The sequence below is a fragment of the Ctenopharyngodon idella genome, chromosome 3 (assembly GCF_019924925.1).
Source record: "Ctenopharyngodon idella isolate HZGC_01 chromosome 3, HZGC01, whole genome shotgun sequence".
Classification (NCBI taxonomy): Eukaryota; Metazoa; Chordata; class Actinopteri; order Cypriniformes; family Xenocyprididae; genus Ctenopharyngodon; species Ctenopharyngodon idella.
The window spans coordinates 6,018,012-6,034,008 of NC_067222.1; the positions used below are offsets into that span (position 1 = coordinate 6,018,012).

Sequence of the window (15,997 nt, forward strand, 5' to 3'; positions counted from 1 at the left end):
TGATTTGCTACGATGGCTACCACATACACTTTGAGCGTGAAGGGAGCTAAGCATCAGCTTGAGAAAATAGAACATTTCTGGTCATAAGAGCACCTTGTGGAATGGGCCCTTGCCTCCGAGATCATTCTTATGACCCCTTGGGTGAAGCCTGATGGCTCCAGTTGAGGGTCCAAACATGCAGGTCCCATAACTCCGACTGTAGGTGCCAAACTGTTCCTCCCGGAGAGGAGATCTTTCCTCAGCGGTATGGGCCATAGGGATGCTGACAGCAGCTGAATCAATTCTGGGAATGAAGGCTGGTTCCGCCAGCGTGGTACCACCAGAAGAACTGATCCTTCCTGATCCGACTGATGATCTGCGGGTGCAGGGCTACAGCAGGTAAGGCATAAAGGCACAGACGAGGCCATCTCTGGGCCAAACACTACCTAAACATTCTTTTGAAAAAGTATGTCCAGTACTGGGACTTCTCTTCAGTCACGAAGAGATCCACATCTGCCTGACCGAATGTGCGCCATATCGTGTTGACCGCCTGGGGGTGGAGTCTCCATTCCCCTAGTGTGACAGCATGTCTGCTTCATTTGAGGAGCCCGGCACGTTAATCACACTCAATGAGCGGAGGTTCTTCAGTGCCCATAGGAGAAGACGGCTCGCCAGTCTGTGCAGAGGGCGAGACCTGATACCTCCTTGGTGGTTTATGAAGGCGACCACCGTCCTGTTGTCTGAGTGGACCAGGACATGATGAAACTCCTTGAAGGCCAGAATTATTCCAGTCATTTCTAGATGGTTGATGTGCCATTTCATCAAATGAGTCGCCCATGAGCCGAAGGCTGTTCTGACATTGCACAGGGTGCCCTAGCCCATCTTGGAGGCGTCTGTCATGACCACTTTCCTCCTGGAAACAGAGCCCAGCATTATCCCGTTCTGATAAAAGCAGGATGACTTCCAAGGAACCAAGGCCTTGACACAGCCAGGGGTCACCCCGGGAGCGTGTTGGCTCGTACACCACGCATGAGGTGTGACATGGTCTTTTATCCAAAGCTGAATTGGACGCATGTGGGCAGGTCCGGCAGACCTACTGAGGAAGCTGCCGCCATTACGCCCAGTAGCTTTTGAAACCTGTTGAGGGGGAGAAGAGTTCCCCAACTTGAACGGGGCCGCCAAACTCCTGATTTTCAGGGTGCGCTCTTGTGAGAGACAAGACTGCATTTGAGCTGAGTCAAAGACCGCACCCACGAACAAAATCCGTTGAATGGGGAGGAGCGAGCTCTTGCCAATGTTGACCCTGAATCCCAGGTTTTCCAGATGACTGAGGAGCAGGGATTTGCGGGTGCATAGCTTCTGGTTTGACAGGGCTAAAAGCAGCCAATCGTCAAGGTAATTGAGTATGTGGATTCCCATCTGATTCAGGGAGGAAAGAACTAGCGCTATACTCGACCTCCCAGTAACAGCAACCACTGACACTCTCCCGACACAATGCCTGAGCATGATCAAACCAGTCCTGAGGGTAAGTATATCTGTAATTTGTGCCAGTGTGAGTGATCATGGTGTTACCCACGGACAGATGGAAATGCTGATGCTCTGTGTTTGTCAGTGGATGAAAATCTAATGAAAAACACATGCACACTAAGTCATGAAGTATGACTGTCATCATTAAAAAATAAATTGTAACTGTGTTTTTGTTTTATTTACTTTGAAAAAGGATTATAAATCAGTCATCACTCCCAAAAACATAAATCTGCCCTGGCTTAGAGTTAATAAGAGTTAGGGCAGGTGGGCATGGAGTAATTTGATCTACCCTATGAGCTCACAAACGTAATTACAACTTGTAAACTCAAATGTAAAAGCTTGTGTGGTTGCAGGCTGCAGCTAGCATGCATTGTGAGTTCATTAACACTAAGGACTTTGCTGTGTAGAATGTTGAGTTGTTAATAAAAATTGTAAAACAAAATTACAATGTTCATACAAGCAAAACTAAAAGCATGTGCTCTCTCTTTAACTTGCTGATACCTTATTATATTATTACACCTAATGTCTTTTTCCAGAATGTGCATAATCATGTTGTTTCAAAATGTTGTTTCTGAGCTGAATCTATGCATGCCAGTAAGAACCTGAGCAGTCAAGTAATCATACAAAGAGCAAGAGAAGAGAGAAAGTATATTAAAATGAGAAGCCTTAGTTGCATGAATCACACATACATTTGATTCTGCATGTAATAACGTAAAATTATGTGAGGTCATCAGAACTGAAGGTGTTAGAATAAAAATGAAACATTTATTGGTTGTTAGAGCATCGAAAAATATCATTAAACAGCCTATACATATATCAGACGAAATTTTTTTAAATGTTTCAGAGGACAGTAAAATAAAACAATCTGCAAAATTTGAAATGTGTTCATTCTAATGATCTTGTATCAGCAGCAGAAGCACTGAGTTTCCTGAAGGGATTAAACACAAGAACCTGATGGCTGAGATGTTAGAGATGTCTTTAACTGAGGTCAGAGAAAACTATGTACACAATGAGTTAGCAAGGAGACATGCCAGTGTGAATGGTGTATATATTTAACATGCAGGAGAAGACAATGATTTGGATATACACTGTAGCAAATCAGCTCAAATGGGTGACATATATAATTAAATCATAACGCGTTATTATAAATATAAATCAACCAAAAAGGGAAGTATGTATATATCGATAATTAATTACAACAAATTATAATTAATTATGAATATATAGGCTATGGTTTAGAATTAGTTCAAGTATTAGAGTTTGAGACTGGTCTGTTTTGTCCACCAAAACTTATCAGTACAATCTTTTGTCCAAGAGGAATAATTTCCTGTCCTAGTACTAAACAGTTTGCTAGCGATAGGCTTTTAAAATCAAAAATGTTAAAGTGACTTGGTTATTTCATGAGCATCAACAGAGACAATCAAGCGTGAATATAATAAATGTAATACATGAAAAATTTACAAATACAAACAACTAAATCTAGGCAAGGAATACATGGGCTACATACAGAATAATGAAAGTAATGAAAGAAAGAGAGAGAAGACAAAAGAATGGCAAACTTACAAACAGTTCCTTGAGAGCCAGCAAAGAATCAAAATCACCTTATTAGGGGCATATAAACATAGCGCATCTAAGATTGGCTAAGAAACGGTACTTGCATGAGTTTGAGTGCTGAGTTTCATATATATATACGTGTGGAGATACAGTGCTTCCATGGCTGAAGTTCGTTGGCTTCTTCCGTGTCTCCGCGGGAAGTTTAAGGTAACTTGAAAGCAGGTTTTGCCGAAAGTGGTCGTCTCGAAGAGGAGATGAGCGTGCGATGGGAGCGCGATCGCCGGAAGACAATTGCCATTTTTATCACCTGTTTGTCATCTGATGTCATCTGATGGAGTTTGGGTTCCTTTCCACTGTTGCCTTTGACTTGCTTAGACTTCAACGTTTTGATCTGCCTACATTGACACCATTGTATGCGAACAGAACTGAGCTGGATGATGACATCACTGTTTTCTCACTGTTTTAAACATTCTAAAATAACTCAAAATCGTAACTAGGCTTATTATGACATGGGACAGGCAACACAAAGTAATACATCATATACATTCTGGAATGGTTTACTTATAAGTTGCATTCAGAGAGTTTTTCTATCTGTGAGTGTGTGTGCCTGTATGTGTGTGTGTGATGTGTATTGGGGTTTTGGCGAGTGTGTCGGGCCACATTGCCCTTCGTTTCCAGCGTGAGGTTGATCTAGGAGACCCTTTGAAGTCCTTGGAGCTGGTGAGAATGTCTTCTGCTTAGCTTCTACGAGGTAACAAAAATGACAATTGGGCAATTCGGCCCAGACATATTGGAGCCATGGTCTGTGAGTTACATGAAGGAGGTCAAACGTCAAAAGCTTTTCTGAGGCTTATAGTTGGTTTGATAAACTTGATCCTGTCCAGACGCTACAACAGAGGCAAGGATAAGTTTGTGCACAATAAAAGTATCCAGCTTTCACTTACTTTCTTCACCTTGCACTGTGAATAATTAAGTGTGCAAAGTACAAGTAGTTGTGTTAGTTTATTCGGAGTATGTTAATCTTCAATTGTAAGTTAAATTGATATTAGACCACCTTTTTTTTTTTTTTTTTGAGTGTCTCAATGAGAAATCCTATTTTCAAAGGGTGCATAAACTTATTCCTGCAACTCTATTTATTGTATTGGGAGATTTAAAAGTTACTTCTGACAGACAAGTTACATGAAGTTTCAATATTAAACATTTTTCAACATTGATTATGAGTTCTCACATCTATAGCCATTATTATACTCATCTGAGGAGAAGTTTTACTCTTATGTATATTTGTGATTATTAAAAGTTCAGTAGTAGATATGACAAAATAATCTGTAGAATCGCTATATGATTTAATTGGTCAGACGACACAGTTTCATTGTTGAGGGTCTATCTAATCCAAGCATAGCATAGAGCGGCTGAGTGAATGTGGTCTGGACACTGTGGATGAGGCTCGTTGTGTCTGAGATGCTGTAGAAGGACAAAATCCCTGCGCTGTGATCCACATACACTCCTATTCTACGGCTGGACACTACAGGTAGTTCAGTCTTGATGTTATTGTGCCAGAATGAGCAGCAGTCGGGAAAGCAAGTCAGTCTCCAGGACTGATCGTTACACCCAGGTAAATTCTCATTATTATTTCCCTTCCTGCCAATGCTCTTATATGTCACTGATATAGCCACTCCTGATTTCCCATCTCCACTCCACTCCACCTCCCAGTAACAGCGTCCAGTCACACTCTCCACACACAACGTCTGCATCCAATGATTAAATCTGTCTGGATGATCAGGATAACACTGATTTGTGTCAGTGCCTGTGATCACCGTGTTTCCCTCAGACAGACGGAGCCAATTATTCACTGAGTTCAGATCCAGAGTCAACAGACGGGAATCTGATGGAGACAAATATAAAACTAAAATTTACATAAAATATTCTATCAATATGAATAGTTTTAATCAGAATTATTGCATGGCCTCTCTATATTGCTCCATTAATAAAATAGTTCACCTCAAACTGTAATTCTGTCATCATTTACTCACCCTCATGCTGTCATATTATAACTTTCTTTCTTTTGTGAAACATATAAGTGTATATTTTTAAGAGCATTGGGGTTAAACATTGACTTTTGCTGTATGGACTTAAAACACTAAGACATTTGTCTTAAATATCTTCCATTGTGTTTCAGTGAAGAAAGTCCCTTTAAGAACTTTAAGTTAAAATCAAAATGTCTGCACAAAATTTCTCAGTGGCTAAATGTGTTTTTTACTACTGTAAAATTACATCACTGATGTGTCACTGTGTACAGATACAACTATAATGAAATTTGTTTATAATTATATTCATTTTTTTGTTGTAGAACATGTATTTTAAATAAAGTAAAAAAAAAAAAAAAAAAGTTTAATTTTAAACTGAACAATTATTTTTTGCACTCTCCCGCTAGACTGGATTTTAGGCTGGTGTGTGTTTTCATAGTAACTCACATTGTAGAAACTCCTCTCTGGTCTGATTTTCAGGAGCCAGAATGATCTGGATGGTTTTCACTACAGACAACAAAACACATCTGCAGTTTAATTCTCATTAAGATATTAAATTCAACTATTTATATAATGAATGGTGCTAAACTCATTTCTGAGAATAAATTAATTTACCTCTTCCAGATATCTTTTCTGTCTCCTCACTGCAGAACTGCAGCAGTTTGTCTCTGAGTTGAGAGACAGATTTCACTACTTCATCAAAAGACAGATGAGAACTGACAGTGAAGCCGTCTGTAGATCCAGAGAGAGAGACAGACGACAAACTCTACAGACACAAAGACAAAAACACAAACTCCCTGTAATTCCAGAAGCTTGTTAAAGTCCTCAGTGTTTGAGAAGATCTGTGTTACCTGGAGGAAATGAACATGATCCTGTGTTTGTGAAAGCTGCTTCATCTCAGCGTCTCTCCTCCTCAGATCATTGATCTCCTTCTCCAGTTGCTCCAGTCGTTCTTCAGCTCGACTCACTGCAGCTCGTTCCTGATCTCTGATCAGCTGCGTCACCTCAGAGCGACGTCTCTCAATGGATCGGATGAGCTCAGTGAAGATCCTCTCACTGTCCTGCACTGCGGTCTGTGCAGAGCGCTGTTACACACATCACAATCACACAGTGGCTTCAGTGGGACTAGAAGAGCTCCAGCACTGGAGGAAAGTCCAAACTGAGACTCAAACTTCTTCACCAAACTCACCTTATGAGACGCCACAGCCTCTCTCAGCTGCTGAAGATCTTTCTCTTTCTGCTGGATTCTCTGCTGGATGTTTCTCTGTTTCTCCTCAAAATGTCTCTGCAGAAAACAGAAATATGATTAATACTACACTACCGTTCAAAATTCTGGGATCGGTAAGAATTTTAAAATGTTTTTGAAAGAAGTCTCTTATGTTCACCAAGGCTGCATTTATTTGATGAAAATTACAATAAAAACAGTAATAACGTAATTTTTTTTATTTTTTCAGTTTTCTATTCTCTATCAAAACAATCAATCATTTCAGTTTCTCTGATTGAAAGAAAAATCACATAACAAATGAGAGAAATGACATGAACTGTCACTCATGAGATCCAGTATGAAGCAGTACCTGTTTCTCTTTCCGTTCTGCTTCAGTTGATACAGTGTCATGATTTTTGTGTTCATCCATCAAACACCGCACACAGATACACCGCTGGTCGGTACGACAGTAAATTTCCAGCATTTTGTCATGTCGAGGGCAGATCATCTCCTGCAGTCGTCCAGTGGCGTCCATCAGATTGTGTCTTTTACTTCTGAAGAGATTCTCATGCTGTTCAAGGTGATTTTGACAGTAAGAGCTTTGACACTCCAGGCACGACTTCACTGCTTTCTGTTTTCTTCCAGTGCAGGAGTCACACTGAACATCTCCAGATCCAGTGTGATCAACTGCAGGAGCAGATTGGAGTCTCGTCTTCTTCAGTTTTTCCACCATCTCAGCAAACACCACATTCTTACCTAAAACTGGTCTTGGTGTGAAGGTCTGTTTGCATAATGGACATCTGTAGATTCCCTTCTGATCCTCCTGATTCCAGCAGTCAGTGATGCAGCTCATACAGTAACTGTGTCCGCAGGGAATCGTCACTGGATCCTTCAGGAGATCCAGACACACTGAACAGCAGAACTCATCCTGATCCACTGAAATACTGGCTTCTGCCATTTCTCCTTTTAAACACACAGAAAGAGAGATGATACACACTGCAGTTTGACAGTTGAGTTATATATCTTCCCGATTACATACCTAAAATCAAGTTTTTCTCCAGGGTGTGACTTAACCTGTTCTTTCAGTGTTTTCTGACTACACTGTTGTCTACAATACTAAAATACCCTGAACTGAATGTTATTCAACTCTTATTGCATACATGTTTGTATGCAATAATTTTGCTTTAAATGTACTAGCATCAATCATATTACAGCACAATATCATAACTGGATCATGATGAGACTGCGGCACGTGTGAGAAAGACTCACTGATGTCCAATATATTGTGTCAATACACGTTTTGAAATATTTACATATGTGCTTTAAAATAAATGTTAAAATTCTTTAAATGCAGTAGTCACTGTTCGGTTCTAACAAGTGAGAGGAGAGGATCTAATAACAAGCAGTATTTACAAACCCGATTCCAAAAAGTTGTGACACTGTACAAATTGTGAATAAAAAAGGAATGCAATAATTTACAAATCTCATAAACTTATATTTTATTCACAATAGAATATAGATAACATATCAAATGTTGAAAGTGAGACATTTTGAAATGTCATGCCAAATATTGGCTCATTTTGGATTTCATGAGAGCTACACATTCCAAAAAAGTTGGGACAGGTAGCAATAAGAGGCCGGAAAAGTTAAATGTACATATAAGGAACAGCTGGAGGACCAATTTGCAACTTATTAGGTCAATTGGCAACATGATTGGGTATAAAAAGAGCCTCTCAGAGTGGCAGTGTCTCTCAGAAGTCAAGATGGGCAGAGGATCACCAATTCCCCCAATGCTGCGGCGAAAAATAATGGAGCAATATCAGAAAGGAGTTTCTCAGAGAAAAATTGTAAAGAGTTTGAAGTTATCATCATCTACAGTGCATAATATCATCCAAAGATTCAGAGAATCTGGAATAATCTGTGCGTAAGGGTCAAGGCCAGAAAACCATACTGGACGCCCGTGATCTTCGGGCCCTTAGACGGCACTGCATCACATACAGGAATACTACTGTAATGGAAATCACAACATGGGTTCAGGAATACTTCCAGAAAACAGTGAACACAATCCACTGTGTCATTCGCCGTTGCTGGCTAAAACTCCATAGGTCAAAAAAGAAGCAATATCTAAACATGATCCAGAAGCGCAGGCGTTTTCTCTGGGCCAAGGCTCATTTAAAATGGACTGTGGCAAAATGGAAAACTGTTCTGTGGTCAGACGAATCAAAATTTGAAGTTCTTTTTGGAAAACTGGGACGCCATGTCATCCGGACTAAAGAGGACAAGGACAACCCAAGTTGTTGTCAGCACTCAGTTCACAAGCCTGCATCTCTGATGGTATGGGGTTGCATGAGTGCGTGTGGCATGGGCAGCTTACACATCTGGAAAGGCACCATCAATGCTGAAAGGTATATCCAAGTTCTAGAACAACATATGCTCCCATCCAGACGTCGTCTCTTTCAGGGAAGACCTTACATTTTCCAACATGACAATGCCAGACCACATACTGCATCAATTACAACATCATGGCTGCGTAGAAGAAGGATCCGGGCCTGCAGTCCAGATCTTTCACCCATAGAAAACATTTGGTGCATCATAAAGAGGAAGATGCGACAAAGAAGACCTAAGACAGTTGAGCAACTAGAAGCCTGTATTAGACAAGAATGGGACAACATTCCTATTCCTAAACTTGAGCAACTTGTCTCCTCAGTCCCCAGACGTTTGCAGAATGTTATAAAAAGAAGAGGGGATGCCACACAGTGGTAAACATGGCCTTGTCCCAACTTTTTTGAGATGTGTTGATGCCATGAATTTTAAAATCAACTTATTTTTCCCTTAAAATGATACATTTTCTCAGTTTAAACATTTGATATGTCATCTATGTTGTATTCTGAATAAAATATTGAAATTTGAAACTTCCACATCATTGCATTCCTTTTTTATTCACAATTTGTAAAGTGTCCCAACTTTTTTGGAATCAGGTTTGTATTTGCAAAAAGAAAATCACACAAAAACGCTGACGGCAAACCATAATGTAAGCTTAACCAAGAATGTTAAGAAAAAACTTGACAATCAGTGAATAAAACAAAGAACTATATACACACAACAGGTTAATGAACTAAACTAGACACAGGTGATGAACTAATCAGTAACTATAGAAACAAGTAGGAACATACTACACAGAAAAGGTGTTATATAGAACCTTAAAGGGTCAGGCGCTTAGAGCCCATCATAGGATAATTTTACAGATTTAGTTTTAATTAATTAAATTTTGTATTTTATCAATAGAAAAAAAATGAAATAACCCATTAAACATGAACATAAACAAGTATTATGCAATAATTTAGGACATTTCTCCTTATACAGAACTTTTTTGGCACAAAGAGTTCTTTAAAATTGACTCAAGAACCCTAGAGTTCTATATAGAACACCACTGAACCTTTTTTTATACAGGAAATAAACATGCAAAATAAAAATTAGCTATAAAAAGGAACAGAAAAACTTAAGTCTCTAAACAGAAAGAAACATCTCAGGTTACGTATGTAACCATGGTTCCCTGAGAACAGGGAATGAGACTCTGCATTCGAAAACGCTACGGGGAACGCCTCCGTGTGAACCGGTGTCTGAAAACAATATGAACTCACGACAATCCTATTGGCCGGCTCCAGAAAGACACGTGGTGTCAGCTAGTGGCAGTGTCTAAGCTCTAAGGGAGCCAAATCTGAGAACCAGACCATCCAGTGAGGTTAACTAGTTTAGCTCAATCTGAGCTTAATTTTATCCACACATTCCAACAGGCAATGTACTCAGCAAAAATACTTTACTCGTTAAGAAAGAGGAGTACAAACTTACGCCATCTTGCTCTGAGGGGGGTCCAAACAGGACCTGCGACTTCAGAATGACACGGGCGTCAACCTGCGGCAGTGCTAGTTTCCACGTGAGCAAACTAACTGAAACATCTACCAACAACCTTTGTATTACAACAAGCTATTGTGCTCTGAAGGAGGCCCAAACAGAGCCTTCTACTTCATACAACACGAGCGTCAGCTTGTGGCAGTGTTCAAGCTCTAAGGGAGCCATACATGAAAACCAAACTATATAGTGAGGTTAGTGTAAGGGACCCAGCAGTCAAAAATAATAAGGCATAGAAAAAACTAGTTTCCCCCAAAAAATCTCTTTTTTAATAAATCAAAGAAAGCATTTACCAAATTAGAGAAAAATCAAAGTTCACAAAAGAAATCAAAATCAACTGACTTAGGCCTAATAAAAGAGGTCAACAGAACAAAACTGAACTTAAATAACTGAAGCCATGACAAACCAACTGAACTGACCCCCCTAATAAAACAATGAAGACACATTTATACAATTGGCTAGTCCACAATACACACAAAGGGGAAAAAAAACAAAAACAAACAAACTACAAAGTACAATAACAAAATAAATGAACTAATTAAATGATCGAAATAAAGATTAAATTTAAATCTTGAAAAGAAAACTAAACCCAAATACAATTAAAGAAATGAAAAATTCATAAAATAAATGTATCAAACAATCGAAAGAAAATATTTAGATAATTAATGCCTCTGTGTGTGTGTGTGTGTGTGTGTGTGTGTGTGTGTGTGTGTGTGTGTGTACACATTAACGCTCACTGATGTGTGGCCGCATCGTGGGCCATCACAGTTAGCTTTATTAAACTCAACCTGAGCTTATACATTCCAGCAGGCAATATACTCAGTAAAAACACTTTTTACCCTTACAGCAAGGGGAGTACAAACTACGTCACCATACTCTAAAGGAGGCCAAAGTCAGGCCTACTACTCCAGAACACACAGGTGCTAGCCTGTGGCAGTATTAGAGTTACTGAGCTCACAAAGTGTAGGGCAGGAATCAGAACTAACATATTAAAGCACAAATACCTTGAACAACAAGGGAGTACTATTAATCCAACCCTGAAAAAAAACAGGGTGGGTACTTCACATCAGAAATTCTCACCAAAAACAGATACAATCTGTACTGAACCCTAGGGAACAGGAGCTTTCATAAAAAGCTACAACCATATCACTCAAGCTTGAACATAGTTCAAGGGGTTCAGGGGAAACACTGAAGTAAAAGTACCACTAGATAGTTCTGGGGGAGCAGGGCCACAGCAACAAAGTTTCTATTCACATAGTGAAAAGGGGACAACGGCACCAGGGAGACTTAGCAATAGTCTGCTACCTTAGCTGCTATCTATTTTGCACCTACACCGAAGGGACAATGGGCCTTGGCCTGACAACTCTGATAAGAGAAGGCCAGAACTAGGAAAACTACACTCACATAACAGAGGTAGTATAAAAAGGGCGTAAATGCTACTAGCAGACCGCCTAAACCCTAGTTCTAGCCTAGGCCAGCTATAGCTGTGGGCCTATAAGGCCAACACATAAGCATAGATCTGCTTGGGGCTAAGAAACAACAGCCTCTAAAGCACACAATGCCAGGCGGCCCATAAGGCCGACGCTAAACATAGATCTATCTGAAGTTAGTAAAAGCTAATCTCAAAACTCTAGCATTTACTAGAGGAGAAAGCTAATCAACCAAAAGGTGGCTAACAGTGCAGCTTAGTTACAGCCAACATCTGAATACATATGAATGGTGGCTTAATTACAGTTGCAAGAAAAAGTATGTGAACCACTTGCAGAATCTGTGAAAATGTGCAAAATTTTAACAAAATAAGAGAGATCATACAAAATGCATGTCATTTTTTATTTAGTACTTTCCTGAGTAAGATATTTTACATAAAAGATGTTTACATATAATCCATAAGACAAAAAAAAGCTGTATTTATTAAAATAACCCAGTTCAAAAGTTTGTGAACCATTGATTCTTAATACTGTGTGTGGTTACCTGGATGATCTACGACTGTTTTTTTGTTGTGTGATGGTTGTTCATGAGTCCCTTGTTTGTTCTGAGCAGTTAAACTGAGCTCTGTTCTTCAGAAAAAATCTCCAGGTCCCAAAAATTCTTAGGTTTTCCACCGTCTTTTGCATATTTGAACCCTTTCCAGCAGTGACTGAATGATTTTGAGATCCGTCTTTTCACACTGAGGACAACTGAAGGACTCAAACACAACTATTAAAAAAGGCTCAAACATTCACTGATGCTTCAGAAGGAAACATGATGCATTAAGAGTCGGGGGGTGAAAACATTTGAACAGGATGAAGATGTCACAATTTTTCTTATTTCACTTCATTATTTCATTTATTTTTTTATTTTTATTTAGTACTGCCCTTCGGAAGCAACAGAAAATACTTGCATGTTTCCAGGAAGACAAACTAAATACAATTTACCTTGAACTTCAAATTCCAAATGTTTTCACTCCCCATCTATTAATGCATCATGTTTTTTTCTGGAGCATCAGTGAATGTTTGAACCTTTTTTAAAAGTTGTGTTTGAGTCCCTCAGTTGTCCTCAGTGTGAAAAGATGGATCTCAAAGTCATTCAGTCACTGCTGGAAAGGGTTCAAATATGCAAAAAATGCTGGAAAACTGAAGAATCTGCAGGACCTGGAGATTTTTTCTGAAGAACAGAGCTCAGTTTAACTGCTCAGGACAAACAAGGGACTCATGAACAACCATCACAAAACAAAAAAACAGTCGTAGATCATCCAGGTAACCACACACAGTATTAAGAATCAATGGTTCACATACTTATGAATGGGGTTATTTTAATAAATTCAGCTATTTTTTTTGTCTTGTGGATTATATGTAAACATCTTTTATGTAAAATATCTTACTCAGCACAGTACTAAATAAAAAATAACATGCATTTTGTATTATCTCCCTTATTTTGTTAAAATTATTAACATTTTCACAGATTCTGCAAGTGGTTCACATACTTTCATACTTTTTCTTGCAACTGTATCTGAAGCCAACACATCCAAAAAAGGGGACTGTGACGAGCAGGGCGGGCGAGAGCCGTGAGGGAACGGCGAGAGGCCGGTGACGCGAGTGATAATGAGCGTCAGCTGCGTGTTGCACTGGTCTCGAGTCTCTCCCTCACGGCTCTCGCCCACCCTGCTCGTCACGGGGACAAACAAAGTACTACCCTAATAATATATCATACAGAGGCACGTTCCATAATCTCACACAGCTGTACATACGCGGGGGCAGGGTGGTTTTGAGGATTCAGGAGGCTCACCATCTTCATCCTCATCAACCATCTCCTGCTCTTGTTTGGCTTAGAACAAGAAGAGCAACTGCTGCTGAATCTAATGATGACATAGACAACACATCATCATAATCACACAGCTCTCTCCCGTCAGCCGTTGAAGGTCACGGGGAATTTCACCCCTTCAACTCTTCACCAAGCTCCAGCTGAAAACCCCATGATCTAGTCTCTACTTTGCCTCAGCAAAAGTAAGAACCGGACCATTAGGTGCAGCTGACGGTCCTTCTCCTCTCGAGGAAAAGACCAGAAGAGAGTGGAGCATTTTACAAGTAAAACACACTCACAATAACAAATAGACAGATCCCACAAGAACTGCCTGAACATGCTCTTTTGTTCTCATAAAAGACAACTTTATAAGTTATGTATGTGATCAGATGTCAACACTATGGGACATGGATGCACATACTTCCTAAAACGTTTGTCAGACATAAATTGTCTTACCTTAATATCGGTTTGATATCGTTTCAAACAAAACAGTCCCTTAAGACGAAAAAGATACTGACTGGTTCTATAGGCTCTCCTTATATACTTCCGGGTCGCGCTATGATGACTTCATAGGCTGCCGCCGGCCAATAGGATTGTCGTGAGTTGATATTGTTTTCAGACACCGGTTCACGTGGAGGCGTTCCCCAATAGCGTTTTCGAACACAGAGTTGAGTTCCCTTTTGAAAGGGAACCATAGCCGTGACAGCAATTAGCTTGCAGTTAAATGATGAACAGTCACAGATTATCAAATCTATAAATCTATACGAATCTTTTGTTTTGAATCAGTGGTTCGGAGCGTGTATCAAACTGCCAAAGTCACGTGATTCCAGTAAACAAGGCTTCATTACATCATAAGTATTTCGAAATTTCAATGGTTCACCACTGAGGGGCGCGATTTTGGCAGTTTGATACTCACTACGAACCACTGATTCGAAACAAATGATTCGTAAAGCTTTGAAGCTTCATGAAGCAGTGTTTTGAAATCGCCCATCACTAGATATTGTTGAATAAAGTCATTTTTTTTTTTTTTTTTTTTTTTGGCGCACAAAAAGTATTCTTATCGCTTCATAACATTAAGGTTGAACCACTGTAGTCACATGAACTGTTTTAAATATGTCTTTAGTAGCTTTCTGGGCATCTGGAAGTGTTAATTATCTTGCTGTCAATAGAGGCCTCACTGAGCCATCGGATTTTTATAAAAAAATATCTTAATTTGTGTTCTGAAGATGAACAAAAGTCTTAAGGGTGTGGAACGACATGAGGGTGAGTAATTAATGACATAATTTTCATTTTTGAGTGAAGTAACCCTTTAAAGTGCTAATATGAATCCTTTAGGTACAAAGGTGTATATAAAAAGGTACCGTCCCAGTGACTGTTTTCTGAGAGTGCACTATCACAAAAAACTGTGTAAAAATATATTAATAACAAAAATAAAAATAATAAATAAATAAAGCAATAATTTGCTGATACTTGTCAAATTATTTATGTTTACTGATGGGCCAATGTAAGTCCGGACTGCCTGCTGCAAAACACAAACACAAATTGCAAAAACATACAAATTTTTCGACAATGACAGGAAAAAAAGCAAATTGGGTTTCAGAATCACGGTGAATGTGATTTCACCAAGTACAACATGTTCCTGGATCAACATCTGGTTTCACTTTATTTTGATGGTCCCTTTAACCGTTCTTGACTATTAAATAATGTTGTTGTCTACGAACTTGAATGTTAATATTCTTGCATAAATTTCGCAGAACAAGAGACTTTGAAGTTATGTTTTACCAAATGTATATCTGGCTGTTTTAAACTAATTAAATTTATGCGACGTAGGCTAGAATTGCTTCCTTGATGTGCAAATCGTAAACAATTAACTTACAGCCGAAATGTCTTTTTTTTTACACTGAAATGTCATTGCCTTAGTAGGAGTGTATTTGACTCTGAAATACTGTATCTATGCTAATGTAGCCTACATACTTTGTTGATAATCAAACCTTACCTTCTCTGTGCGCCATTTTATGCTCAAAACCTTGACATCTACGAAACCGAAAGTAAAAAGTTAACGTCACGATAAAGCGAGCACGAAACTCGCCTGAGTGAAGTTGTTTCACATATTCTATCCAGCGAAAAGTTATCTAAAAGTTTAAACCTGGCATTGACATAAAATTTTATTTCTGTAATGCACAAGATGAAACTACTGTACATTTGTTTTGGGACTGTAACTATACCATATATATATATATATATATATATATATATATATATATATATATATACAGAGCTCTCAAGTTTTAATAAAAGTTTGGAGTGAGATTACATCTGTTAGGGGAAGAGCCACTCAAATATTTGCAGCAGCGGCCCCTCTGCCCCACCAAATTCTCTCAAGTTTTTGCCAGCAGTATTTTACCTACAGTGTTGTTCATAATTGACCAGCACAAATAGAAATTATGCTGCTTGTTGACTGAAGTGCCTGTTCTTTGGCCTGATGACCTTTATGTTTTATATGCCTGTTCACACCTGAGTT

General features: G+C 39.1%; 1 protein-coding gene across 3 annotated transcripts in view; it reads right to left on the reverse strand.

Moving 5' to 3' along the window:
- Positions 1-2,249: 2,249 nt before the first annotated feature.
- The window catches only part of LOC127508646 (tripartite motif-containing protein 16-like), a 134,630-nt gene continuing 120,882 nt past the window's right edge, over positions 2,250-15,997 (reverse strand). The window contains exons 1-7 of one of the 3 annotated variants that reach the window (XM_051886780.1): positions 15,473-15,511; positions 6,659-7,251; positions 6,274-6,369; positions 5,936-6,169; positions 5,700-5,850; positions 5,532-5,591; positions 2,250-4,942 (exon numbers count right to left, since the gene is read on the reverse strand). In XM_051886780.1, the coding sequence (XP_051742740.1) occupies positions 4,404-4,942; positions 5,532-5,591; positions 5,700-5,850; positions 5,936-6,169; positions 6,274-6,369; positions 6,659-7,251; positions 15,473-15,488 (1,689 nt within the window). In that variant the 5' untranslated portion in view covers positions 15,489-15,511 and the 3' untranslated portion in view covers positions 2,250-4,403. Of the gene's footprint in view, positions 4,943-5,531; positions 5,592-5,699; positions 5,851-5,935; positions 6,170-6,273; positions 6,370-6,658; positions 7,252-15,472; positions 15,512-15,997 lie in introns of those variants that run through there. The other 2 variants (XM_051886781.1, XM_051886776.1) reach the window with 2 other exon arrangements.